Source organism: Alosa alosa, chromosome 18 (genome assembly GCF_017589495.1).
Source record: "Alosa alosa isolate M-15738 ecotype Scorff River chromosome 18, AALO_Geno_1.1, whole genome shotgun sequence".
In the NCBI taxonomy this organism is placed as follows: domain Eukaryota; kingdom Metazoa; phylum Chordata; class Actinopteri; order Clupeiformes; family Clupeidae; genus Alosa; species Alosa alosa.
This window is the reverse complement of record NC_063206.1, coordinates 24,630,859-24,658,456: the sequence shown is the minus strand read 5'-3', so window position 1 is coordinate 24,658,456 and position 27,598 is coordinate 24,630,859. Positions and strand designations below refer to the sequence as shown.

The 27,598-nt window shown below is 38.5% G+C and overlaps 2 protein-coding genes and 4 long non-coding RNA genes across 8 annotated transcripts; 4 read left to right on the top strand and 2 right to left on the bottom strand.

The window, feature by feature from the left end:
* The first annotated feature begins 393 nt into the window (after positions 1–393).
* On the top strand, positions 394–4,242 carry LOC125311436. Of its 3 annotated transcripts, XR_007196480.1 has the most exons (6): positions 394–547; positions 1,289–1,330; positions 1,601–1,735; positions 2,944–3,077; positions 3,253–3,400; positions 4,018–4,242. It is a non-coding gene; the product is annotated as an uncharacterized LOC125311436 (long non-coding RNA). The 3 variants fall into 3 exon arrangements; XR_007196479.1 differs by lacking the exon at positions 394–547 and having other exon boundaries at positions 1,025–1,330; XR_007196481.1 differs by lacking the exon at positions 394–547 and having other exon boundaries at positions 1,025–1,330; positions 3,253–3,407.
* A 2,663-nt stretch (positions 4,243–6,905) lies between these two features.
* On the top strand, positions 6,906–9,919 carry LOC125311438. The gene is made up of 3 exons (XR_007196482.1): positions 6,906–6,990; positions 9,092–9,206; positions 9,897–9,919. It is a non-coding gene; the product is annotated as an uncharacterized LOC125311438 (long non-coding RNA).
* LOC125311440 lies at positions 6,987–9,085 on the top strand. The gene is made up of 3 exons (XR_007196484.1): positions 6,987–7,066; positions 8,218–8,222; positions 8,567–9,085. It is a non-coding gene; the product is annotated as an uncharacterized LOC125311440 (long non-coding RNA).
* A 295-nt stretch (positions 9,920–10,214) lies between the features above and the next one.
* LOC125311439 lies at positions 10,215–13,056 on the bottom strand. Its single transcript, XR_007196483.1, has 2 exons — positions 12,835–13,056; positions 10,215–10,509 (listed from the first exon to the last, which is right to left on the bottom strand). It is a non-coding gene; the product is annotated as an uncharacterized LOC125311439 (long non-coding RNA).
* Positions 13,057–13,413: 357 nt separating this feature from the next.
* On the top strand, positions 13,414–21,249 carry LOC125311431 (epoxide hydrolase 1-like). The gene is made up of 9 exons (XM_048269492.1): positions 13,414–13,499; positions 16,924–17,137; positions 17,242–17,422; positions 17,528–17,737; positions 17,960–18,089; positions 18,495–18,709; positions 19,345–19,453; positions 19,563–19,688; positions 20,913–21,249. The coding sequence occupies exons 1-9, from the start codon at positions 13,477–13,479 to the stop codon at positions 21,118–21,120; spliced, it is 1,416 nt and encodes a 471-aa protein (XP_048125449.1). The 5' UTR covers positions 13,414–13,476; the 3' UTR covers positions 21,121–21,249.
* A 1,234-nt stretch (positions 21,250–22,483) lies between these two features.
* Positions 22,484–24,019, bottom strand: LOC125311434 (cystatin-like). Its single transcript, XM_048269495.1, has 3 exons — positions 23,877–24,019; positions 23,647–23,751; positions 22,484–22,670 (listed from the first exon to the last, which is right to left on the bottom strand). The coding sequence occupies exons 1-3, from the start codon at positions 23,997–23,999 to the stop codon at positions 22,581–22,583; spliced, it is 318 nt and encodes a 105-aa protein (XP_048125452.1). The 5' UTR covers positions 24,000–24,019; the 3' UTR covers positions 22,484–22,580.
* Positions 24,020–27,598: the final 3,579 nt, after the last annotated feature.

Here is a 27,598-nt window from a genome sequence, read left to right as displayed (position 1 = left end):
CAGTTAAAAATATTTTACAATTACAAATATATTCTACAATTACACATCAATATTCTACGCACAAAAAGCTGCTCTACAGTTACAAATCTTTTCTACAGGTGTACAGACTTTTGCACCACCTTTGGGATGAAAAGTGTCTCATATGTATTGTGTGTGTGTGTAACAGGATTTGTAACTAAAAATGATTTGTGATTTAACAAAAAAATAACACGAACAATTTTAAGTATTACTCATATGTCGTTCACTTACAAATATATTCCACAGGTATGAAATATTCCACAGTTGCTGTCATTCAATTACGAAACTATTTTGCCATTACAAATTTCTGCTGCTCGCACAAGTATTTTCTACAAGTATACAAATCATTTTGAGACTGTTCTGGCGCTTCCTGTTGAATAGCCAATGGCGATCCTCAGGTTTGGCTAGCCAACCATGAATCTCAGTTCACTAACCAATCACAGAGCAGGAGCAGCGCCGTCGTTGTCTGTGGGTGCAACCTAACCTGGAGTCTAAGTTTGGAGCACGCTAGTTTCCTGTATTCCTTGAGGTATGTTGGTAGCCTACACCACACAGACATGTTCTATGTCCACTATTCCTTGTTAATACAGCCAGTGTACCTGATATACGGGACAACGAGGTGAGATCAATCAATGGCAACTAATGTGGGCAACAGACAAATAACTATTATATATAGCAAGCTACCGCTAGTTAGCCAAATCCCACTCAATCAGTCTGTCAGTTTAAGCAGCATACAAGTGCTAACGGAAATGTAGTGTGTGGATGGAAATAAATAACAACACTCAACATACTTTTGAAGACATTTTGTTTCAAGTTTGTAACAAATGCGGTCAAAGTTTTAAGGTAGTTTGTCAGTCGGTCATAAGGTAGGCTCAGCAAAAAGAGGCAGGCGGATAGCATTATTATCAAGAGGTGTGCTAACCATTAGGCCTCGTATGCCAGGTCTACCTCCAGATTGTGAGGTGCTACTTTGGACTTGACGAACTCTTATAGTAGGTAACAGAAACTCTTTACTGCAGAAAAACCGTAGTAGGTTTGATGCTCAACAGATTGCTCTGGAGTTAGTTATAAGTTAATAATAAGTATCCATTGATATGTGTGACAAAACATACCAACTGGTGTCAACATCAGCTAGGCTATGTTGGCATTTTCTGATGGTTCTTCATGACTGATCATAAGGTACAAAATAAATAATACAGAAATACAGTGCTGGGCATTGGTAGACAATCATATTAATCTGTCTATGTATCTATTTCTTCTGTGTAAGCAGTTTCTTATGGATCCCCAGTTGCTGCCTCCTTCTGAAGCACAGGTGGGTCATAAAATATATGTTACTGTCTATGAAAATAGGTCGCCGCCCGATGTGAGTTTCAAAAAGCATACCTTTTGAACTTGTTGACGGCAGTATTCCTATTTTTAAAACAACATCCTCGGATGTGTATGTTTTATATTTTGTAAAAGTTAAAGAGAAATCACTACTATTCTATCTTAAAAAGTGTTTATTTTCAAACGTTTTTGTTGGTTCCTGTCAGTGATAGATCATTATCTATGATAAATGTATAGTTACTCTCTACACTGGCAGGTTATTAGAGAGGCTGAAAACCAGACTGGAACAGGCTCTTCAAAGGCAGCCTCTGGACCTGGACTATTTAGAGTTCCTCTGTACCAGTGAGTTGAGTCTAGTTCACTGAGTACTCACATGCCATTTCCAGAAGAGGTAAGCAAAGTCTGTTTGTTTTTGTGCAAAATAAGTACAAACATTACCCCTGTTTTCAGAATACTTTCAGAAGGTGCCATTGAGTCCTGCTGTCCTGCTAAAATAAACTTCACTGACAGTTTTTACATATTTTTCCCCTCACAAACTATTAGATATCAGAATACAGTTGTTTTGTACTGTAAAAATAGTATTACGTGTTGATTTATATATATTTAAAACAAAAGAGGAGACGGCAGAGCCTCATGCTTATAATCATTCATTAATTATAAAATAAATCATGGACCTACACCAGTAATCCTCACTATTTTTCTCACAAGAGACACATTGGCAGTGCAAAATCAAAAGGAGAACCTCTTTTACGACAACGTACTAAGTCACCTTTGCAAATGTGCATTTCTACAAATAAATTGGACATCCCACAAAAAAGAAATAACACAGCCAATACATTTTCATTTAAGACCAGTCATCTAATACTGGGATGAGTGGAAGCTGGCATCGTGTCCTTGACTTTCTTCATGCTGTAATTTTAGTAGCAGGTTTGACAATACCCCTTTAGGAAGCACCATTAAGGCTTAATAACTTCCTTTCACCTTCATTATTGTATTTGGGTGAAGGGAGATGTATAATTAAGATGTTTTTGTTTTCACAGTGCAGGATTGTATGTTTATGAAGCACATTTGAAAAAAAATATTGACTGTTACCACATACAGTGGGTCCCATTCAGAAGTGGCCACTTCTTTCGTGTTTTCTGTGATTCATGCAGCTGTGTGAAATGTATTACAACTTATCGCCACAAGGTGGCAGTTTAAGTCCACTGTAGCATTTGTAAACAGGGCAGTGGAGTGCATTCAAAGGCGTTGCAGTGGCAGTGAGATACTGTAAGCAGAACGAAACTGAAGATCACCTCGTTGAAGTCATACAGTAGACTAGGCTAAATCAGAGCTTGCTTTTGTTTTTATCAACCTGGGGCCAGAGATGATGGCCTTTGGCTTAACAGTTTAGGCCTACTCAAAAAAATGAGTAAAATCAAAAGCACTATACAGATGACATGAAAAAGGTTATGATGTATGGATTCCCAAGTGTCCAAGCTTCCAAATGGTGTATAACATGACTATGCTTCATAGCAATATGGGATTTAGAAGGTTGGGGGAAGGAGGGTAGGTGTTCTTCATAAGGTTAAAATATTGTTGTTATGATGCGTTTAACAGGTCATAGGCAGATGGGAAAAGCAGGCCTTAAAAGAGGGCTACAGGATACTGGGGTGCTCCCAATGATAACAGAACGGCCAGAACTGGCTAGAGTTCTGTTCTCACAAGGTGTCTCATCTCTGATGGATCCTAAGGTATTAATGTTCAAGCATGGCAATTTAAACATGGCAAGCATGACACATCCTCTCACATTCTTTTTGCAAAGGTAAATTTGTAAATGGAGGAAAACAACTGACAGAATAAAGTACATCATGACTATGGTACAGTGCACAATGGGATTCCAAACAGGGCACACTGTTTTTGTTGCAGATGATTTTGAAAAGAGAGGTTTGACCAGATGAGGCGGAGGTTGACGAAGATGAAATGGAAGACTGCCGTGTCACAGCCTACCTCAGACAATACGTTGCCGTGCCTACCTCAGACAATACGTTGCCGTGCCTACCTCAGACAATACGCTGTAAGTGGTATGACAAATATTTCCTAAGATCCCCCCCCCCACAGATTTTGAAACCTGGCTGATCAGAGTGATTTGGACTTGATGAGAGATCTGTACTTGAACCAATCGCAGACTATTTTTTCAAAAGTATCTTTTGTGATTGTGATGACTACATTTGCCATACACTCTATTCAGTAATATAGCTTACAGTGCCCTCCACATTTGTTAGCTCCCAGGAATCACAGATGTATGGAAATGTTATAACTTTGTTCAGTAAATCACAAATATTATTTTCTTGTGGTATTATAAGTATATAGTATAAGTATACTCTTTTGATCCCTTGAGGGAAATTTGGTCTATGCATGTATCCCAATCCGTGAATTAGTGAAACACACTCGGCACACAGTGAGGTGAAGCACACACTAATCCAGGCACAGTGAGCTGCCTGCAACAACAGCGGCGCTTGGGGAACAGTGAGGGGTTAGGTGCCTGGTCAAGGGCACTTCAGCCGTGCCTACTGGTCGGGACTCAAAGCGGCAACCCTCGGTTACAAGTCCTAAGCTAACCAGGCTAGCATTGTATAACAAAGCGAACTACTACTAAAAGTATTTTCTGATATTGTCTTTTAATTCTTACAGTTTCTTTAGAGACATTGAAAGACCTGGTGGTCTTCTGGACGGGATGGTCTGTTGGCAGGGGCAATGCCGACTGTACTTTGAAACTCCCCCTAGGGACAAGAATGTATGACACCTTCAAAGAAGCTATGAATGCAGCGCTGAAATAAAGCAATTATGGTTTTGGCTTGATCTAGTGTTGTTTTCTGCAAGTTCAATGCAGTATAGTCAACAATTTCAGTGTTTCAGATGGTGACCAGAGTTCCAGTTGTTCAATGAATAAACTATGCAATGAGAAACTGTATGACGATTGCTATTTTTCCTAGTTGTATATTTAACTACAATGTGTGCACCACATGCAGTAGCCAGAAAAGTTGTGATTTTGTTTCTCAGCTGCCACAAGGCACCTATCCCCAACTTGCTCTGAGAAACTGGCTCTGGTAAGAATTGATGTCTAAGTTGCTTTGGATAAAAACGTAAGCCTAATGAATAAAATTATTTATTAAAGTTCACATATCCCAGCATTAGGGAATAATATTTAAAAATGCAATTTTAAATTTATCAGACAGGACAGGGGAGAAGTCTACAATAATGGTGTTCAAAGACTAGAATACAATAAACCTAAGAAACACATTTTAAAGAACAAATATAGGAGGGAAGGAGATGTATTTTCTATTCAGAGGTAGGCTACATGTTCTCCATGCTGATGTAAATAATGGTCCAGTGATCCAGTGGAGTGATCTTGAAGGCCCTTGATAAGAGATATTACATCAGTGTTTCAGAACAAGGACCACTTAACCAATAAATAAAAAAACTCACAGACCACCTAGCTAAACAAAAAAAAAAATAGTAGGCCTACTCATTGCTTATTACCTTGCTTATTGTCAGAGGATTCATGATTTAAACTGGCGTAGCTTACATAGGCAGTGTTACAGAACTGTTTGGATTTACATAAAAGTTGTTCAACATCATAAAACAAATCATCTATAGGCCTATTATATTTTAGCATGCCAGCTCATGAACCACACTTTGAGAAACACTGGCTTAGGCTACATGAATAGACAAAAACAACGATGCATATTTACATGCACACTGAAACACTATGTAGAAAGAGAGCATTCTGGAAAAGCATGATTGTATTTGTAGTAGCTTATCTGCACAGGTACAGTTGGCAAATTATCAAAGTTAACAAACCATCAGAAATGTAAAACGATGACTGTAATTAACATAGCTGAAGTCGCCCATTTGAAATGTAAATAAATTGATAACTTAACTACCTAGGAACAGCCGAAAGATAACTGCCGATAGAGAGGGGAAACATTTTGTTAACGACTTGCCCCGTGTATCAGGTACACTTGCTGTATTAACTATCAATGTACCTCAATGAATATAGGAAACTAGCATCGGAGCCCGTTCCTTAATTAGACATTCTCTGCTAGCGTGCTCCAAGCGTAGACTCCAAGTTTGGTTGCACCCACATAACTAGCCACGACGACGGCGCTGCTCCTGCTCTGTGATTGGTTAGTGAACTGAGATTCATGGTTGGCTAGCCAAACCTGAGGATCGCCATTGGCTATTCAACAGGAAGCGCCAGAACAGTCTCAAAATGATTTGTATACTTGTAGAAAATACTTGTGCGAGCAGCAGAGATGTGTAATGGCAGAATAGTTTTGTAATTGAAAGACAGCAACTGTGGAATATTTCATACCTGTGGAATATATTTGTAAGTGAACGACATATGAGTAATACTTAAAATTGTTCGTGTTATTTTTTTGTTAAATCACAAATCATGTTTACAGTTACAAATCCTGTTACACACACACACACACAATACATATGAGACACTTCTCATCCCAAAGGTGGTGCAAAAGTCTGTACACCTGTAGAAAAGATTTGTAACTGTAGAGCAGCTTTTTCTGCGTAGAATATTGATGTGTAATTGTAGAATATATTTGTAATTGTAAAATATTTTTAACTGTAGGATGATTTGTAGCTGTAAAACCGATTAGTACCCGTAGAATAGATTTGTAACTGTAGGGCATATTTGTGATATTGACAATTACTTGTACAGATCATTTTTACAGTTACAAATAATTTCTACAGTTTCAAAACGTGATACACACGTACAAAACTTTTGAGTCTAATATTCTTCCATATGTATTGCCATAGCTACTCCCATCCACTTGTATAGCATTTTAAGCTAGCGTTAGCTAGCTAGCTAGCTCAGTTCACATGACTAATTAAATTATTCATATCATGTCCTAAAGAATGATTCATTGGTATCATACATGATTATAGACAATAATACTGTGAACACACTTATGTTTATCTGTTCTTATTGCTTATTAAGAGAAAGTTTATTTAGTGACGAAGGTGACACTCCCACTTATGCAGACCGAACTGTCCCGTTTTGCTCCCATAGTAACAATTACGTTGCTCTATCTTGCTAGTAATCAAGGATCTTTGGCTATATTAAACCCAAGCGGCAACATTCTAATCTGAACAATGAAGCCTACCCGGAAGTTCGAAAAACTGCAATACATCGAAAATCCGCTAGGGACTGGTCCCAAAAGCGAGCAAATGTCCATAGACTCCCATGTTAAAGTGTCCGTTTTCACAGCGTAAATACATGTTTTTAAAGCCTGGTCCCATGGACTTTTATTGTACTTTTCGGTAGTTTCCCAGTGCCTGACAACTGTGAGGGGGGTGAATTTTTTTCTAACTCATTAGTTTAGATCACATTTAGATATAAAATATATGAATAATTAAGGGCGTGGTCGGTTTGATTGACGGCTGACGCCGAGGCATACAGCAGCAGACGCGTTGCCAGCTGAGTGGAAACCCTGAAACTTTGACGCCTCAGCCATGATTATACACAAAGTTACCACATCCTTTCTGAACATCTTTATTCAAAAGCTGACATAAAATGGTTTGCTAAGCTATTAATTGAAGCCTACTAACCGACACTTTCAGAAGACTTCGTTCCAGTTTTTTCAGGTAAGTGACATTCATTCCACTACTATTTCACGTAGCACTAGATGTTAGCATTATTTAGCATCGAGTGGGCACTAACGTTAGTAGTGTTAATTTTGTCACCTATTTTTAATTTAGTCTTAGTCTTAGTCTTGTGACAAAATGTCCTTTTTAGTCTTTGTCATATTTAGTCATTCAAATATAATTTTTGTTAGTCAAGTTTTTAGTCGACTAAAAGTCTTGTCATTTTAGTCTAGTTTTAGTCAAAAGAAAACTAAAGGTATCTTAGTCTTAGTCAGTTTTGGTCAAAACATTTTAGTCGTTTTTTTTATAATAAATTATTTCTGATTACCATTTCAGTGAAATAGTGTTTCACACATCTCAATTTTCCAATATTGCGTGTCCACAGGGCTACTCGTTTGTTAGAACTCATTCAGATTTTTTGTCAGTCAGTATGTTTACATGGACAGGTAAGTCGAGCTACAGTTATAGCTCGGCTGGGATTTGACCATAGACAGTAAAAGATTTGAATGGACCACTGTCATGATCATCGTAGACCAGTGTTTCTCAAAGTGTTATCCGCAGACTGTTGGTCCGAAGCAGACGTGGTAAAATATGATATAGATGAGTTGTTTGCAATTTTGAACCAACTTGTAGGCTACTGTATGTAAATCCAAACAGTTCTGCAACACTGTCTATGTAAGATATGCCAGTTAAATCATATGAATCTGACACAATAAGCAAAGTGCAAAGACAATAAGCAAGGTTGTTCAATGAGTAGGCCTATTGTGTAGGCTAATATACTGTTGAAGTAGGTCTAATCTTTTTTTTTTTGAGCTAGGTGGTCCGTGCGTTTCTTTTTTATTGGTTAGTTAAGTGGTCCTTCGTCTGAAAATGTTTGAGAAACACTGTCGTAGACCCAAGTATTAAAGTTTTACTCCGCCACGCTAGATGGCGATATGCGCAACACATTCCCCAAACTCTCCATCTTAACAGAGAATATGATCTTAGCTAACTTGCTAGCGAACTTTCCATATTAGCTTACTTGCTAGCAAACTTTGCATCATCAGTGTGACTAGTTAAATAGTTGACATTACTTGCTGAAAATTTTCGTATGGACATTCTGGGGGATGTTAATTTGTCTATGTATGAGAGAAGCTTCAACTTCTGGGTCTGTAGCATTGTGGCATAAAGCTTAGGTAGTTAGCTTGCTAACTCTGACAGAAATCTCGGTGTTATTGTTCCATGTAGTTTAGGTGTTGCAGCCACAGGGTTGCAGCAACAGCACGTAGACTAGCCTACAGGAAAGCTGCTGCGCATGAACTCATTTGGAATAATTTTGAAAATATAACAGCTAGATATTCGGTCTTCTCATTTTGTAGACGAAATGAAGAGAGATTTTATCTTAGTTTTTATTTCATGCAAAACATTTTAGTCTCGTCTTTTTTCGTCAACAATAATGAATCTTAAGATAGTCTTAGTCAGTGTTTCAGGACATTAGTGCAGTCTCGTCATCGTCTCGTCTTAGTCATGAAAAAAAAGGTAGTTGACTAACATATTTCCTCTCGTCTTGTCTGACGAAATTAACACTAAACGTTAGGCTACGTTAGCGTCATATCGCCTCAAATAAGTTAATGTCGAAAATGATGACCGAATGGCAGAAGCACACACATACATTTAGTTAACTTGAATAAAGTTAACGTTAGTGAAAACCATTGTGCTCCCGTTATGAGTTAGCTTAACGTTGGTCATACTAGCCAGGTGTGAGTCAATGAACAGACAGCTCTAAAGTTAACGTTAGTTCACAAACATACTGGGGCAACAAAGCATGTTCTCGTCAAAAAACCTTTTGTAAATACGCTCTGTGGGAATGCTTAGTCCATTGACAATTTATACAGTCTTTGGGTTGTCACGTTTAAGATAAAAAAAACTTCAGCCGAAGCATTAAAAGGCTTGTTGTCGGCTAGCTGAGGCAAAATTGTGAACCGCTATGAACCATTGACCGTATACTTTGAACATGGAGCTGTGATAACAAGCGATAGTTATAACTGACGTTTGAAACTCTTATTGATGCCATTTATTTGTTAAACACAAATTTGAACGAACACTTCTTGTCTATGCAAAGTTTCCCTGTAGGTAATCCAGACAGGCTGGGTGCTGGAGAGGGCTCTGGACTCCTAACTTCAATTCTCGTCTGTGCAGTCGACACTCAGAAGCATCACTTCAGCACTGATTCCATGGTACTTTGACATTTTTCATACATTTAATTGGAGCAACCTACTGGTTGTATATTCCAGACATCGTAACCATATACTGAACAAACATGAATGCATTTCAGACATGTAGAGTGGCCTTTTATTTTGAGCAGTCCAGGGCACATCTGTGCAATAACTATCAAAATAATTTATCATTAGCATCTTTTGATAAGTCACACACGGAAAGTAGTTGCATTATGCCTTCAAATCAGCAGGTTTTGGTTGGATACAGATTGCATAATTAAACAATATGGCACCAGTGGCTGGCTATTGTTTGACTGGACCTTGGCCTAACTGTTAATAACTACCTCAATAGGGTGTAGATATGAGCTTACACGGTTTCACTGAAAACACAAAAATACAAGAAATATTTATTCTACATTACTTTAAATACACCACATTTTTTTTTTTTGCTTATTGCCCCCATAAACAGGGCATGTGCAATAGTTGAATCTGGCGTGTCCTGTCCCCATTCAGCTAAGTGTTCTGTGAGTTTGTTGTTCATTATAAATATTGGGAGTGAGTCTGCAAATCTTACTTCGTTGTTGTCATATATTGCCTCCACAGTCTATGATTAAGCTAAAAAAAATATTTTTATGTGGTAATTTGTGAGCACTTGTTCATAGTTTACTGTAAGTTCAAGGATGTGACATATACCAATATTTCTGTTTTCAGATCTGGAACATTTTGAAATCCTAGCAGATGGGGCAGAAGTCATTGAGCAGTGGCAGCTTCTGATTTCAAGGACTTTGTTCACCTTTATTTACAGCATTTGCATCTGTGTCTTTAAAGTGATCTAATATGTATTGACTATGTACTAGCTTAGTACATATTAGTTTTTGTTATTTTAGTTTCACAAATTCAGTGGTTACCTGTAATGCTCAAGATATACAAGTAAAAAAAATCACCTTTACTTCTGCATCTGGGTCTTCAATTCAACCTACTGACTGAAGCTGACGGATTTGTATAAATGTTTTTGAAAGCACAGGCAAATTGGTTTGGCATGAGTTTTAATGTAATTCACAGTTCAGAAAAGTTCCATAAACATTTCCAAGTGCAAGTTCAGTGCCATCAACAGTAAGTTTGCTTTCTGATATTTAAAGAACAGAAATGGGTTTGGCATAAGTAAAGGGTAGGTGTAACAGTCCATCAATAGACATAAAGTGAAATGTACTGTATAGTCTCAATGGGTTCAATAAAACCACACCCCAGCCAAACCACTTCACCTGGACCTCTAGTCCCAGGTTAGAGCCCATGGACCTCCTTGCCGCCTCCTCCCCATGGCGAACTGCCAAAATAGAAAGGTAAACTTTTCATTAGTACCTATATATCTTACAAGATAATACAATAATGCAAACCAACACTACTTGTTGTATTCAACAAAAGTACAGTTATTGTACAATGCTGTAGTACTATTGTGCGATTTGAAATAGTGTTAGTTTCGTCAGACAAGACGAGAGGAAATATGTTAGTCAACTACCTTTTTTTTCATGACTAAGACGAGACGATGACGAGACTGCACTAATGTCCTGAAACACTGACTAAGACTATCTTAAGATTCATTATTGTTGACGAAAAAAGACGAGACTAAAATGTTTTGCATGAAATAAAAACTAAGATAAAATCTCTCTTCATTTAGGTCTACAAAATGAGAAGACCGAATATCTAGCTGTTATATTTTCAAAATTATTCCAAATGAGTTCATGCGCAGCAGCTTTCCTGTAGGCTAGTCTACGTGCTGTTGCTGCAACCCTGTGGCTGCAACACGAAACTACATGGAACAATAACACCGGAGATTTCTGTCAGAGTTAGCAAGCTAACTACCTAAGCTTTATGCCACAATGCTACAGACCCAGAAGTTGAAGCTTCTCTCATACATAGACAAATTAACATCCCCCAGAATGTCCATACGAAAATTTTCAGCAAGTAATGTCAACTATTTAACTAGTCACACTGATGATGCAAAGTTTGCTAGCAAGTAAGCTTAATATGGAAAGTTCGCTAGCAAGTTAGCTAAGATCATATTCTCTGTTAAGATGGAGAGTTTGGGGAATGTGTTGCGATATCGCCATCTAGCGCATGGAGTAAAACTTTAATACTTGGGTCTCACGACAGTGTTTCTCAAACATTTTCAGGCGAAGGACCACTTAACTAACCAATAAAAAGAAACGCACGGACCACCTAGCTCAAAAAAAAAAAAATTAGACCTACTTCAACAGTATATTAGCCTACACAATAGGCCTACTCATTGAACAACCTTGCTTATTGTCTTTGCACTTTGCTTATTGTGTCAGATTCATATGATTTAACTGGCATATCTTACATAGACAGTGTTGCAGAACTGTTTGGATTTACATACAGTAGCCTACAAGTTGGTTCAAAATTGCAAACAACTCATCTATATCATATTTTACCATCGCCTGCTTGCGGACCAACAGTGCGGATAACACTTTGAGAAACACTGGTCTAATGATGATCATGACAGTGGTCCATTCAAATCTTTTACTGTCTATGGTCAAATCCCAGCCGAGCTATAACTGTAGCTCGACTTACCTGTCCATGTAAACATACTGACTGACAAAAAAAATCTGAATGAGTTCTAACAAACGAGTAGCCCTGTGGACACATAATATTGAAAATTGAGATGTGTGAAACACTATTTCACTGAAATGGTAATCAGAAATAATTTATTATAAAAAACGACTAAAATGTTTTGACCAAAACTGACTAAGACTAAGATACCTTTTTTTTTTTTTGACTAAAACTAGACTAAAATGACAAGACTTTTAGTCGACTAAAACTTGACTAAAAAAAATTATATTTGAATGACTAAATATGACAAAGACTAAAAGGACATTTTGTCACAAGACTAAGACTAAGACTAAATTAAAAAATAGGTGACAAAATTAACACTAATTTGAAATGGGTCTTCAGTGACAAACTACACTAATATTGGCATTGTTATGCCAAACACCGGACACTGTAACTGGATTTAACGTTTTGATAATAGCCTGACAAGAAGGGGAAATAAGGCAAGCTAACCGAACATGAACGCTGGATCGTGAAATGGCCACCGATGAGAAATTTCAATGTCATCTTAGACCAAGCTACCACTGACAACTTTAGAGCAATATAGCGATTTCAAAACGTGATATTAAGAGTTAATCAAAATGAATTCATGATGTACAAGTTAACTAATACCCTACTACGATTTTGTTATCAATTCACACCACACGTTGACAGAATACAGCGAGCTGGCTGATGTTATCGTAAATTAATTAACGTTACAATGATGGCTGCCACTGAGGATATGAGATGCTAACGTTAAATCACAAAACAATAAAGGCAAAGATACATTTTTGTCAGTATGAGTTGCTGAACATGTAACGCTAAACTGCTAAATTACTCTACGTTATTTTTACCGTAACTTCAGCAAGGGAGGGATAGCTAACGTTAGTTTATTTTACCTAGAAGCTAGAATCTACAAACTCAACTCTTCATTCTCAACTTTTCAACCGTTCACCCGAATACCTTTCAGCATACAAAATTAAAAAGTGTCTGAACATGGCATCAAGAAACATACATGAACTTCACGTTAGCAGATCAAACTTACCAGCAAATTATGTTACAGCAACGTCTGTGCCAGTCCATCTTGTAGGCCTAACGTTACAGATAGCTTAGCTGAGGCTGCTCGGCTGACGACGAGGCGGGTTCACCGGCTTGCTCAGGAGGTGGGCGGGGTTAGGATTTCCCAAGGTTTTCCAAGATGGCGCCGCCCATACCCCCCATAAACGGCTTCATAACCGTTCTTCAGAAAATCTATGGGTGACGTCACAGACGCTTTGTCCATATTTTTTACAGTCTATGATTAAACCTCATCTACCTAGTTCAGTCATTCCAACTATTAAACCTCATCTACCTAGCAAATAATTTAACCTTTTAAACTATCCACCTATTTAACTGTTCAGTCATTCCAACTATATTAAACCTCATCTACCTAGCAACTAATATAGTTTGTTTTTACTCTGTATGATATTTTACATCATATTTTTCGCATTTTCATGTATTTCCTTCAGGAAATGCTTTTCTAGTTATTATTATTATTATTATTATTATTACATTGAAAATGAGTGAAAGTGAAAATGGCCTTTGGAGTGGGCGGGTTTAGCCTACTTTCCTCACATTTGACCGAGTCCAAACGGGATCTCCAAGCTAGATCTTCGTCTTGGAACGAAGCCTCGATGTGATATCCACCATGCAGGCAGTCGACAATTTTCTGTGAGTAGCTTTTTCATCACAACACAAAATATTTACAGTTTGCAATGCACTTTTCAGGAAGTTAGCCTAACTGTTTTAAGGGAGCATTGTTACGGGTTCGTCAAAAGTTAGTGGGCTACACACGCATAGCTCGCATTGCTATCCCGGACGATTGTGGGCAGTAGCCTAATCGAGTTCAGAAAAAGGAGAACGGGAATTGAAATGTAGCCTAATGTTATAGTCGCGACGGTCTGTCATTTTTAAAAAGTGGGCCCCCAGAAAAAAAGTTTTGGAAACACTGTTATAGGCTATGTTTATTTCCCACCACTCTAGCCTACAGCGTCCCTCGCATTAGGGGTTTGCACGGCGTGTCATCAGATCTGGACATCGCATTTTGGAGATGCTCGCCTCATTAGAAAGCATTAGGCACTGAAGTAAATCCCTATAAATCGTCAAGGAAAATGGTTAATTATTGCCGTGTTTTAGGTTGTACCAATAGGTCAGACTGAGAAACATCTGGTGTAGGTATCGACTTCCAAACGTTATTAAAAACCCAGGGAGAAGGGACACGCTACAATCACGTAAGATATCCAAAGTGCAGGGGGCTTGGTAGTAAATTTTGCCAGTGTGAACCAGAGTTCATGCTGTGTTTTATCGCTGGATTTTTAAGATAGCCTATTATGGCAACTGATTGCATTCCAAGCTACAGTCAACTCTAGCAGGCATTGAATGTAAGCAAGGAAACCTTCGTTTCCAAACTCCAAACACTCTCTCCACAAGACCTCTTGCTTCAATGTGGCTGGCATTGTATCGTCTCTCCGCTGGTGTTTGAGGGTTTAAAAGAGGCGTCATCAAGTAGGTGCGACAGGGATATCCGTTGTCACCTACTAGGTGGCCTTGGTGGATCCTGGCCACCGGGCTACAATGTTGGTGAGAAGGGCCTTCTCATCACACACAACCTGAACATTAATAGAGAAGTAGCCCTTTCTGTTGCGAAAAAGCTCACCATTTTCTCCACCAGGGTTTTAATGGGGATATGAGTGCAGTCGATAGCTCCCAACACTCCAGGAAAACCAGCTCTTCTATGAAAACCAGCTGATATTTCTCCTGTTGGGGCAAATCTGACATACTGGTCTTTTAAAGCTGCATTGGCTTCTGATACCCTTTCAACAATCCTACTCACGGTTGATTTATGCACTCCAAAAAGGTCCCCATCCACCATCTGGAAGCAACCGGTAGCATAAAACCGCAGGCCTATCAGTAGTTGGAGCAAAGGTGGTATAGCTGCATTCCGGTCACTGCCGTGTTTAATTGCGTACATGATTTTTTCATTTAACCTTAGGACAGATTCCTTGTTGAAACGGTACCTCTTTGAAAATTCCTCATCATCATAAAACTCCATTGGGTTGAGACTAATTTTCCTTCGTGGGACTCGATTTTCTTCAAACCATCTGACATATGCAGCCATTTCAGAAATGTAAACCACCTCAGCAGTAGGTTTAAAATTAATCCCTAACTGAAATTTAAATCTGAGTTTAAAGCAGTTGAGCAACAGGGATACAATTAATCCAGGTTTATATGAATTTCTAAGCCAAGATTAAAAGGATGGTTTAAATGTAATCTTGATTACTTTTAAACTAGATTTAAAGTTTGGTGCAACTGGATTAATGGCTAAACCTTGATTTAATCCAGGTTAAGACTTAATCCTTGTTGGTGCAACCCAATATAATATATTAATAATATATAATTTTTATATAATTATAAAAAATAATAAATTTGTGAATTTATAGATTGACATAATGTGCCGTTTCTGCGATTGGTGCTTTTGATCAGTTAGATTTATTTGCAATCTCCTGTGGTGGGCTGGACATAGCATTGAAATGCCCGCCCAGATTCCCCTGTTCGCCTTGACCCATTCACACTGGTGGCGGAACGAAAAAACTCGGCAAAAAATAGACCGAGACGGAACGGCGGGACAAAGTGTCTAGCCAAATTTACTACCAAGCCCCCTAGACATTTTGCCGAGTTTTTTCATGTGAACAGATCAGCAGGCCGGCAAATTTTCACCTCGCTTTCAGACACAAAAAGACGGCAAAAAGACGTCCCCTCTTCCCGCACATTTAGCGTGATCTCTGTGTGAAAAGGCCTAATCACAGTTTTAATGCTATGAAAAATAACTTTTTTTAATTTATATTTTCAGTATTGTTCTACCTGTTACATAATTAGATTGTAAAATAACAAATGCATCAATTACACTGTCCCACTTAAGCCATTAAGTCATTAGAAATAGGCCTATGCGAAAAGGATATCAAATCCTGTACAAATCACTAAGGTGTGGAAATGCAAGACTGCAAAGGGTGTGATCAATAATGTTAAACTAATCTAACTGTAGGCTACAGTTTGCCAGTAGCCTACTGCTGTTACTTGTTTAGTTACCAGTTACTGTACTAGTGACTGCAAGAAACCCATTTATCACTAAAATATTGAATTATATTTAGATAATTATTTGTATAAGAAAATATAAAGGATATCATTTTAGCAAATAAATTCAATTTGATAGAGTTACTGGACACAATGTCTAGACACCTTTACGGGAGGCAATCAGTGTAGGTCTGTAGAAGCCGGAAGAGACCAGTCGGATCACTAAACACAAGGCTGCAATGCCTACTGGGCCTTAGATTTATAGAAATCTCAGCAGTGTTCATTGCTATGTTCAAAGATGTGAACTCATTAAAGGGATGTCCCCAGTATAACATATGCAAAGAGGATTTAATCCATGTTATTTAGTCTTTTTAATTGTGTCATAAAATTGAACTTTTAGATGAATGATAAAATGAAAACTGTGAGAAGATGCTGCTCTCAAACTCAAATGAATCACAAAGTCCTTTTAAAAATAACCCTGTAGCATCAAACAAGAATCTTGTCAAATATTGAGAATAACACGCCTAGTAGATGATGTAAACTGATAAGTAGGCTAAAGATGGCTTTTCTCTGAAAAGAAAATCATATCTGCGTCTTTTTTTAAACTGCTTTAAGCTGATTGCATGATAAAAAGTGTAGTCATGAAGATCAGTCTGAAATAATTTGAGTATCATGCCAATTAAAAAAAAAATATATGTATATATAAAAAGAAAGATAACTTCCCTTCTTACAGTCAGCTGATTCCCTTCTCACACTCAACAGATTCTGTTCATATGTTAGCATGGTGTGGTACCTTTTGTAGCCTTTTGCAAATGATAAAGTAAAACCTGATTTAGTCTTCATGTTATCTCTGAATGAAAAGTCGCTCTGTCAGTTACATACAATTTAATTTTATCAGTAGTATGTTGCACTAACAACTGAACCTCTGTTTTGCATTGAGTTATTACCTAACCGAGGGCTTAAACAAGGACTTATGAGCTGTTACATTTGTTAATGTCTAACATAGTGATTTCGTATTCTGCAGGGAAATCCTTCAAAGTTTGGACCAACAACGACTACTGCTGTTGTCACTGTCAGCAATAGGGATTGGACTTGTAACATGGTACCTGATATTCAAGAAAAAGGTTGCAAAGACCATCCCCTTGGGTCAGGGTTGGTGGGCGAGAGGTGAGAGATCACTCAGTGAAGGTGAGACAATACATCCTTTCACAGTAGAGGCATCTGAGGATGAAATTCAGGTAAAAAAAGAAATGGAAAAATGTAAATCATATATAGAATATGAATAATACTCCAGTTGAATTGTACCCTTTATATGGTGACTTATAGGTGTTTTTGTTCTTAGGACCTTTATAGACGTATTGATCAAACAAGGTATACTGAGCCACTGGAAGATGGCCGCTTCCATTATGGCTTCAATTCTGTTTACCTCAGAAAGGTTGTGTCATACTGGAGGAATCAATTTGACTGGAACAAGCAGGTGAAGGTGCTGAACAAGTATCCACATTTCAAAACCAAAATAGAAGGTGAGTCTACAGGATCAGGTATGAATACCCCATTTATTGATATCAACCAGTCCCAAAAGATATAAAAACGCTTGTACTAAAGCCCTGTCTTTGCTTTGATCTCAGGACTGGATATCCACTTCATTCATGTGCGTCCACAGTATCGCGAAGGACAGAGGGTCTTGCCTCTCATGCTAGTCCATGGATGGCCAGGTTCTTTCTTTGAGTTCTACAAGATCCTTCCACTGCTCACAGAGACACAGGATGGCCTGGCATTTGAAGTCATCTGTCCCTCTATCCCAGGATACGGCTACTCAGAAGCCCCACAAAAACAAGGTAAAGAAAATCATCACATAGCCCTATGTATGTACGTATGTATTGTGTATTAGTATGTGCCCACAGAGTCCAGGTTGCATGATGTGTTAGCTGTTCAGGATTTAGCTAAATATTATTTGTAATATTTGATATTGTAAGCACAACACGTACTGCTTGAATTTTGACCATCATGTGATTGTCATATACTGTATTTGAATATGTCCTGATGTGTTGGATCTCCAGGATTTAACTCGATGGACGCTGCTCGAGTCTTTCTGAAACTGATGGAGCGTCTGGGATTCACAGAGTTCTACCTTCAGGGGGGTGACTGGGGCTCTCTCATCACGACCAATATGGCCCAGATGAAGCCTGAGTATGGATGTCCTTTCATTCAACTTTTAAGTAGTTTTAGTCCAAAAGTCTTTACTGCTGATATAAAGGAGCTATGATTTGATTTGTGTTGAAAGGAGCCATACAGCACTCTTCCATCAACTTGCATGGTATATAATACAGCGCCACCTGTGGTACAAAGTGGTATTACAAGAGAGCCAGCCTGCTGCTAGCTGGTTTGCATGCTAACTATAGTGGATCATATCTGGGCAACAGACAACACATTGCTTCAAAACGATTGTTGCATCACATTCTGTAGCTCGTAGGTGATTTCTGACAGTTTTCAACCAAAAAATACACAAAATGACCTTTTCAAAAAACAAAATAAAATAAACCTCACACAGTTTCACTCTGAATTATAGCACCAACTTTCTGCTCTTACTTGTAGATGCGTCAGAGGCCTCCACTTGAACATGCTTGCTGTGACACAGGGAGGTCTTGGTATGCTGCTGTCTCTGATCATTGGACCATACCTGCCTTTCCTGGTTGGCTTCACACATGAAGATGTCCGTCGGCTCTTCCCATACTTTGAAAAGAATGTGTATGAGATACTGAAGGAGTCGGGGTATATGCACATTCAGGCCACCAAGCCAGACACAGCAGGTAGACTTAGCTGTGGCCGTTCTTGTAAAAATACAAGACTAAATGGCCAATGATTGTGTTGTTTCCCCTTTGTGGGTGTATGTATTCTGTTTGCATAGTCTTGGTTTGATTATTATGACAATGGTTGCTGCTATATATATATATATATATATATATATATATATATATATATATATATATATATATATATATATATATATATATATATATATATATATATGTCACGTTACAAAGTTCACACACTCATGCTAAAGTTGACTAAAAAGAGGAATAAATGTTGGAAATTGATCTTAATGCCTTAATTAACAAAATGAGGATAAATCCAACTCCAACTTTTAAGGACACCAATTTTCTTTGTGAATGAATATACGTAAATAAATAAATGTTCTTCCTTAACATACAGGGGGCATACATATACACACACCCCTATGTTAAATGCCAATCTCTAGGTATGGTGAAGGGTATATGATGATATGGGGCTATTTAAAAAAAAAATGATGATGGCTGACAATTGAGAATGTAAGAAGGTATAATTGAGGAACAATGATACGGCCATGTTAAATATAAATGCAGTGGTATATAGTGGACCACTAGCAGCAGCTGTAGCAAAACTCTGATTCCATCTTCCACTTCAGGCTGTGGAGTGAACGACTCCCCAGTTGGGCTGGCTGCCTACATTCTGGAGAAATTCTCCTCTTGGACTGATAAGCAGAACAGAGATCTAGAAGATGGGGGCTTGGAGAGGTGAGCTGTTCCAGCGTCCTTGTTTTTTTTTTTTTTTTTTAAGTTTTTTTTTTGTTACACATATACGGTCCACTCTTCTTCAAATGATGTTTTTTCTGCTCTGATACAGGAAGTATTCCTTGGATGACCTTCTCACCAATGTTATGATCTATTGGACCACTGGAACTATTGTCTCCTCAATGCGTTTCTATAAAGAGAATCTGAAATCCAGTCCAATGAACAGAATAGACAACAGGTCAGTGCGATAGGCTACAAAGAATTATGCAATATAATGAATTTCACATGTGGATGTGAAGTGTAGCCAACTCTGAAAATATTCTTACCTAACTCACATGTTCTTACTCTGGGGTGCGTTTCCCAAAACCATAGTTGCTAACCTGTTGGTTGGCAATGGGAAATTGCATGGCAACCAACAAAGTTGCTAACTTAGTTAGCAACTATTGTTTTGGGAAATGCACCCCTGTACAGTATTAACTCTTCACACTGCACATGGCACATGTGTGTTTGAGTGTTTGGCTCAAACTGTTGATTTGTTGTGTACATTGTCCATAGACCTCTGAAGTTTGCCTACAAAAAAGCTGCCATCTTTGTCGATATAAGGAGATCCGGTACCTTGTTATTTTTTCCTATGGGAAAATAACATGGGGATTTTGAATTATCACACGTTAAACTCTCGCGGGGACGAAGAAATCGGAAATGTAGACGTTTTGCTCTACACACTTTAATCTTTGCTGTTACCCGAGAGCTAACTAACAATACAACTTGCCATATGTAGTTCAATTAGCTTCAATTAACACCCAAATCTCCTTATATGGGCAAAGATGGCAGCTTTGGTTCCTTTTTGTAGGCGAACTTCAGAGGCCTATTGTTTAAGCAATATGACACGAGTGGAGTGGGATAGGTTGGTAAAGGATGTCCCCACGGCTGTAATTCGGGGTCGAAGGCTGAATGCCAAACGAGTGTCATATTGCTTTTATACAACAGCAGAGCTGCCAACTCTCACACATTGAGAGTGAGATTTGATTGGCTCCACGCGCTCTTACACCAATCGTGAGGGTTGGCAGCTCTGCAACAGTTTCATTACCAACTACTCTAAGAATGAATGGAACTTTCATGTTGGATAATTCTATATGTAATATGTGACGTGATTACTAGCAGTAAAAAGTCTTGAGTGGGGTTGTGCTGGGATATTGCCGCTCGTGATATACTTTCTGTCAGTTGTTTTAAAAAAGATTATGTGGAGATTCCAGGTTAAGCATCCTGCAGTCTACATGCAATGTATACATACATCCATAAATACATACATCAGCAATCAGAGATGCACCAGTAACCAGACACCAGCTGACTTTGTGTTAAGAGCTGAAACCTGTCAGAACATCGGCTTCTCAAACCCTGAGCTGTCCATCTTCTCAGTGACCATCTACCTGCTTATTGGTGAACGTAGACTTTTTGCCTGCAGGACTGGCATTTATGTGCCGATGGGATTTGCGGCTTTCCCCCACGAGCTGCTTCACTGCCCCCAGGCCTGGGCCTGCTGGAGGTACAAGGACATCCGCTCCTACACCTACATGTCCAGCGGGGGGCACTTCGCTGCCTTTGAGGAGCCCAAGCTGCTGGCAGACGACTTTGTGCAGTTTGTAAAAAAGGTGGAATGCAAAAAATCTTGAATTGTCTACACACCATATTTACTTGTGCTTAAAAAGCTAGCCTAAACTAGCCTAAAAAGATTTATTAGGTTTGCTTGTAAAATTGTAAAATTAAATATTGCAGTGATAATAAAATAATCACCTATTATTAGCTTCCTATTCTTTCCTGATTTATCTATCAAAATTCAAAGAAAGAAATATCTATGCCTATTGCACTTTTTTATATAAAAGAACTTTATTTAGCCATTTTATTAATGTGGACAATGCAGCTACCATTCGGTCCTCCTTTGTGATCATAACTCTGCTTTTGGGCTTCAGGTTTGTTTGTTAAATTGTAAAATCAATACTACATTGACAGTACAATCATTTACTTTCTTAATCAGTTGATTATAATCAGTGCTGTCATCAAATTGTTGGCTTTTAGTAGAAAATTAAAACCTTTTCCTTCATAAATTTTCAATTCTCTGTGTTAATTTTATGAAGGATTTATTTATTTTTGTAGAGCATACCTAGCCTGACGAGCCAGAACACATGGGTTCAACTCACCTCTGCCATCAATCATTCGGTTGTTAATTCCCTCTTTGCGCAATAGGATCCACAACTCATGACTCCTGCGCGTTTACACGATGTGATTGGCTATTTCAAACTTTTGCCAATTAAACGCTTAATTTTTCCAGTTCGCCAACAGCAACATCCATCTTCTTTGTTTTCAAGTAGCAGGGAGAAGTTGCCATCAATCATTATGAGCTAGGCCGGGCAGCATGTGAATTAAATTTGCTAGCCAACGGAGAGTTGCTAGACTAGGCCGGGCTAGGGTGCATCTAGATTTCTAGAGTGTACTTGGAATGAATAACATAACTCCTGAAACCTATGAAATGTGTTTATGTTTTAATAAAGCAAGACTGTCCCCACTTTCTAAGCACAGTTCAAAACTGAAACACACATATAGAAACAATTCATGGAGTCACAAAAAAAAAAATAACTCCAGCACATCTCGGCAGTTTTATATAAATTTATGTCTTAGGTGAGAAAAATGTCAAGACTCATAGTGCATTCATGACCAACTGGGAGGAGGAGTTTGGAGGGGGGGGAGGTTGATGTCACTCAACAAAGTAAACGCTCTCACTTCGGGAACCTTCCCACTTCCCAGCTGCATGAACGAACTATCAAACTAGATTTATAGTTTATAGTTTGCAATCTGACTGGGCTGTTGCAAAGGGAAAGGCAATTGCCAACAAATAAAACACTACTTTATCACAGAATGGTGCAAGAAATCTTTATTATGAGAGAAAGGTAGTTTTAGTTAGCTAAAGGTAGCTATTAGTTTACAGTTTGTTTAAGATAAACTATACAAATGGTAATTTATAGAAATGGCAGTCAGGTATGTTATAAATAAATATCTAAAATAAATGATCTTTAGAAGAAAAGTATTTTCTTTAAAATGCTGAATGATTGTTTTGACATGTGGTCAAAACAATTCTTCAAGGAAGTTTCATGTTGCAGTCATTCTTCATAAGCTTGGGTTGTTCCAGCCATGGTGCATTCCAGACCTCAAAATAGCATGTGTAGGGCTGAAAGACAAACATAAGAGGGTGTATTTTTTTAAATATATATTTGGAACTACAGTAATGCTGTTTTCATGTGTTATTAAGTGGTAGATGTTTTGATACCCAAGTTAGGATGACTATTTTTTTTAGATTTGATTAGATTCAACTTTATTGTCATTGTGCAGAGTACAAGTACAGAGACAACGAAATGCAGTTTGCGTCTAACCAGAACCATAAAAGCAGAAAAGTGCAATGTGATAAACACAAACTTGAAATAAACAAGCATGTTACTACTAATTCACACTTTGTCACTGGAAATGTAACTAATGTGGTCCATTAGTAATTCTATATAATTCTGTCGCTAAGTGATGTTAATGTGAACTTGATAACCAATGTTAGTTTTGTCACTTGAAAGCTGCAAGTTCATCTCTCACAAGCGCTCGGCACCATGTGTTTGATCTTATACACGGTTTTATGATTTAAACATTCTTATGTTTTATATTATTCATATTTCATGGCTCATTTGATCTTTGTCTTTCACAGTTTTCAGTGTGTTGTTAAAATACTTTGAGCAGTAACATGCACCATATTCTATGTACTGTCCCATGATTGTCTTTAAAGACTTTAAAGTTGGAGTAACTTCTTCACAACTCTGGAAGTGGGATCACCCCAGATGCGTGTGAATGCTGCATAGGACTATCCCATACACACAGGTCAAACAATTTATGTATGTATTTAATTAAAAATATGCTTTTATCCAAAGCAATTATAGTCATTGTCCCTGGTGCAACTCCGGGTTAAGTGCCTTGCTCAAGGGCACAATGGAACCTGGGAATTGAACCCACGACTTTTCAGCCTACTGCATGCTAGCCCAGTTCCTTAGCCACTACACTACCACCGCCCCAAATATAGTTATATAAAAAAACAACACATGATACCATCATTTCAATTAACTTTGGTTGCTAGCTTAAATGGGAGTACACTAAAATGGTCAGCATACCTTTGTGAGCTCTACGTTGACATTGGCACACTTCTGCTGTGCACACGGTTTGCAGCCAGATATAGCCATTTCCACTTCAAACCTGTACACGGCCCCTTCAACAACCTGTAGGAACAAGCACAGAAGACTACACATTGGATTTCAGGCTCCTTAAAATCATAGACATGCCTGTGTAGAAAATGATGTCAATGGAGAATGGAAAAGAATAGGGAAAATGACTGCTGACAAACCTGACTCGTGGCGGTGATCACTTTCACCACTTCGCTGTTGTACACAACATTCTGCTTGTTGAATTCATCGACTGCGAACTTCAAGGCGTCTTTCACCTGAGGAATGTTTGGATCTGTATGCATTATTCCTCCTACAAGTGGATAAGTGCTGACCCTGGCAAAAGCCAGGATGACCACTAGAGCTGCAGTTGTCCAGAACATGGCCTCTGCTTCTGTTCGAAGGAACGGAGAGTGATAGTGGATGGAGAGTGAGAGTGGCAACTCCTTTCTGATTGCGTCTACAGTATATAAACCGTATGGTGACGTTGATGATTGAGGAGGAGGACAATTGCAGCAGTATTTGTTCAGCTTGCCCAGGGCGTTCAGAAGCTGCCTCAACCTCTTAAAAACATAGATAACAATGCAGAGCTAACAGGCAGGTTTCAGGTGGAGTAGACAGTGTATTCCTATAGATGCAAGTCATGATGACTAACACAATCAATCATTCAATCAATTTATTGTTTATAGTGCAGTATCACCATGCAACACAACATACTGTATCTCAACTGAAGGCTATTTCCTTCCCTTAATGCAATCCATCAACAAGGAGGACAGACTATTCGCCTTATTCACATGGCAGCCACTGTAAACCAAAACAAGGCTACAGGGTACTCTCTAAAAAATAATACACTGGCACAACTTAAAAAAATTAAGGTAACAATTTGCATGGATTTGTTTTAGTCATAGTAACTTATTTCACTAGCATAGCATTGTTTATTATTAAAGCAATGGCAAAACATCTATGACAATAACATTCTTAGCCAGAGGACTAAGCAGCAAAAAAACATCCGTTCTTAGTCAGAGTAACAAGCTGTGAACAACACATGACATCTTATCAGCACAAATTTGACCATTAACACATCCATCAAAACGCTGAGCAATGTTAGTTTTAAATTTCTATGGTGACCAGATTCACTTTCCATATTGTGACACTGAACCAACATAGTACCACCCATAGCCTGGGATGTCTAATAAATAAATGGTCCGTCTGCATTCTTCATTTATCTGTGTAAAAGAAAGGCACAAATTAAAAGGCACAACGTAGAAAGGCACAAATTAAAAGTAACAATGATAGAAAATAAAAAAAATCAATGTTAGAAAATTAAAAAAAACAAAATCTACAACATGATTTGCTTATTTAGCTAAGATTATCAAATGGCCCACAAACCTTCATAAATAGTGCCAACAATAGGCTTAACTAGGACGACCAAAATGATCCACAAACACATGCAGTGTTAGAACTAGCTAATGCTAAAATACGGTCATTCAGCCGCCACGGTGAAACAAAACGTAACAAAAGTTTGAAGACACCAGACCGCTAAAAGTTACCTTTACTAACTCCAAATTATCAAAGGGCAAGCTGCAGGTAACTTGGAAGACGCCAGCTACCTAAAAGGCATCTTTTCAAATGGTTCAATTACCACAAGGCAAGCAGCAGCTAACTTGGAAGACAGTAGCTAAATAGCTATAGTCTGGTCAGTTTAGGGCAAATGGCTGCAAAAAATGATTAATATTTGAGCCAATGTTTTTCTGTTCATTTAGGGCCTAATAAACATAAAAATGTAAGGAGCCCAAAAAATGAGGTGGGGGAAGGCCCTGAAATGGCCAAGCCCACTTTTTAGACCCAACATTCTGTATCTCAGATTCTGATGGTCGGAGGGCTTTGGTTTTGGGCTTAAAAGAAGCGGAAACACCACATTTATAGAAATATGTTATGAACAAACATAGGCCCTAAAACCTTTACTTTTTGAGATATTCATGAAAAACTAGTTATCTTATGGTGCACAGGCCACGTTTCATGTATCAGCCCCTAAAGGTCGTAGAGAATCATATTTAGGTTTTTGTATGAATCTCATTTTATATCAATGTTATGAAACACCAAAGTTCCTATATGACCTTCATCTATTTTAAATATTGATGCAAAAAATTAATATGAACAAATTGTCGCTGATTCAAAAATCTGTGTTTTATCTTTGAGAACCACCTAAATCTACTGAATTTGAGATGCCAAACTTACTTGGATGGATCAGATGAATCTGGGATAGAAGAAATGTAGCTGACCTCTACTCTTGAATTTTCATTCGAAACAGCTGTATTGTATTATTTATCAGACTATATTTGTGTTTAACTCGTGTACTAAAACATCAGTGAAGTTCTGCTTTTTCCTGATCTGATGATCTCCCATTTGACTAAATTGGCATGTGCTTGATATGGATCAAACTGTGGAACTGGTGAATGACAAGACCCTGTGCATTGTCTGTCTGCAAGGTTAGTTTTAACAAGGATACAAGGAAGTTTATTGTCACATGCATATAGTTACTGGAAGTAAGAAAAGAAAAGTGAAATTATATCTGGTGTCGGGGTAAAAAGTGCAGTAGAAGAGGGGTTTAGTAGACTAAGTGGCAAGGGCTGCATAAGAAAGGTGGGGGAGGATTGGGATTGGGGCGGGGGGCACCAACAAGGAGCACCCAAGAGCAACAGGGGCAAGGAAAAACTCCCTTACCAAGGAAGAAACCTTGGGCAGATCCAACTGCCAGGGGTCTTAGTGTGTGTGTGGGGGGATGACAGGGAGATGGGATAGTGTGCTGTGTATGTGGGGAGAGGGCAGTGTGCAATAGAGGGATGCAAGTATGGTGAAGGCGACTTACTATTGCAAAAAGTCATGTAGGTGTGTGTGTGTGTGTAGAGGATAGATGTGGGGTGAAGACAATGAGTGCTGAGGAGTGAATGAGTGCAAAGTCAGTATAGTGGGGGCAGAAGTTCAGATGGGTTGGGAAATGTTTGAAAGTGCTGAGGAGAAATGAATGTGTGCAAAGTCAGTATAGTGTGAGTTCAGAGTTCAAAGGATGGCCTGGGGATAAAAACTGAGGAGTGAATGTGTGCAAAGTCAGTATTCTGAGTCTCTCCAGTTCTGGCTTTGTGACTACATAGGCGTCTTCTTGATTTCAGCGGTAGGAATAATCCATTGTTAGGATGAGAAGAGTCCTTCAGAATCTTTTGGGCTCTTAGGAGTACTCTTCTGGAATAGATATCTTGTAGAGCAGGGAGTTGAGTTCTTATAGTACGTTCAGCTGAGCGCATTACTCTCTGCAGAGTACTACAATCTCTAACTGTGGAGTTCCCATACCAGGTGATGATGCTACCAGTTAGAACACTCTCAACCGCTGAAGTGTAGAAGGCCTTCATGATGGATGTAGAAACTTTGAATTTCCTTAGCTGACGAAGGAAGTAGAGTCATTGTCTGGACTTCTTCAGAACATATTGAGTGTTAACAGTCCATGGTAAGTCTTAACATTTATTCCTTAAGAAATGTCATGTAAATGAAAGCACTGTGTGCAACGTTTTCATTTTTAAATCCACCACAGGAACTTGGAGGAAGGTACATAACTGCCGTCACTGCTCCTAAGCTGATTGACCAACTGCAACGGTTTTAAGTTTAAGGACTTATAATCAATGATGTGGATCTCGATGTTTCACAGAGACTGTCAGCAGTAAGTTCAGTATGAATATCTCAACAATTAAAGGTCTCTCTGTGACCTTCAGGAGCCGAGATACAGAATTTCAGGTCTAAAAAGTGGGCGTGGCCGTATCAGGGCCTTCCACCACCTAATTTTGTGTGCTGAGTGTGTTTCACTAATTCACGGATTGGGATAAATGCAAAGACCAAATTTCCCTCACGGGAT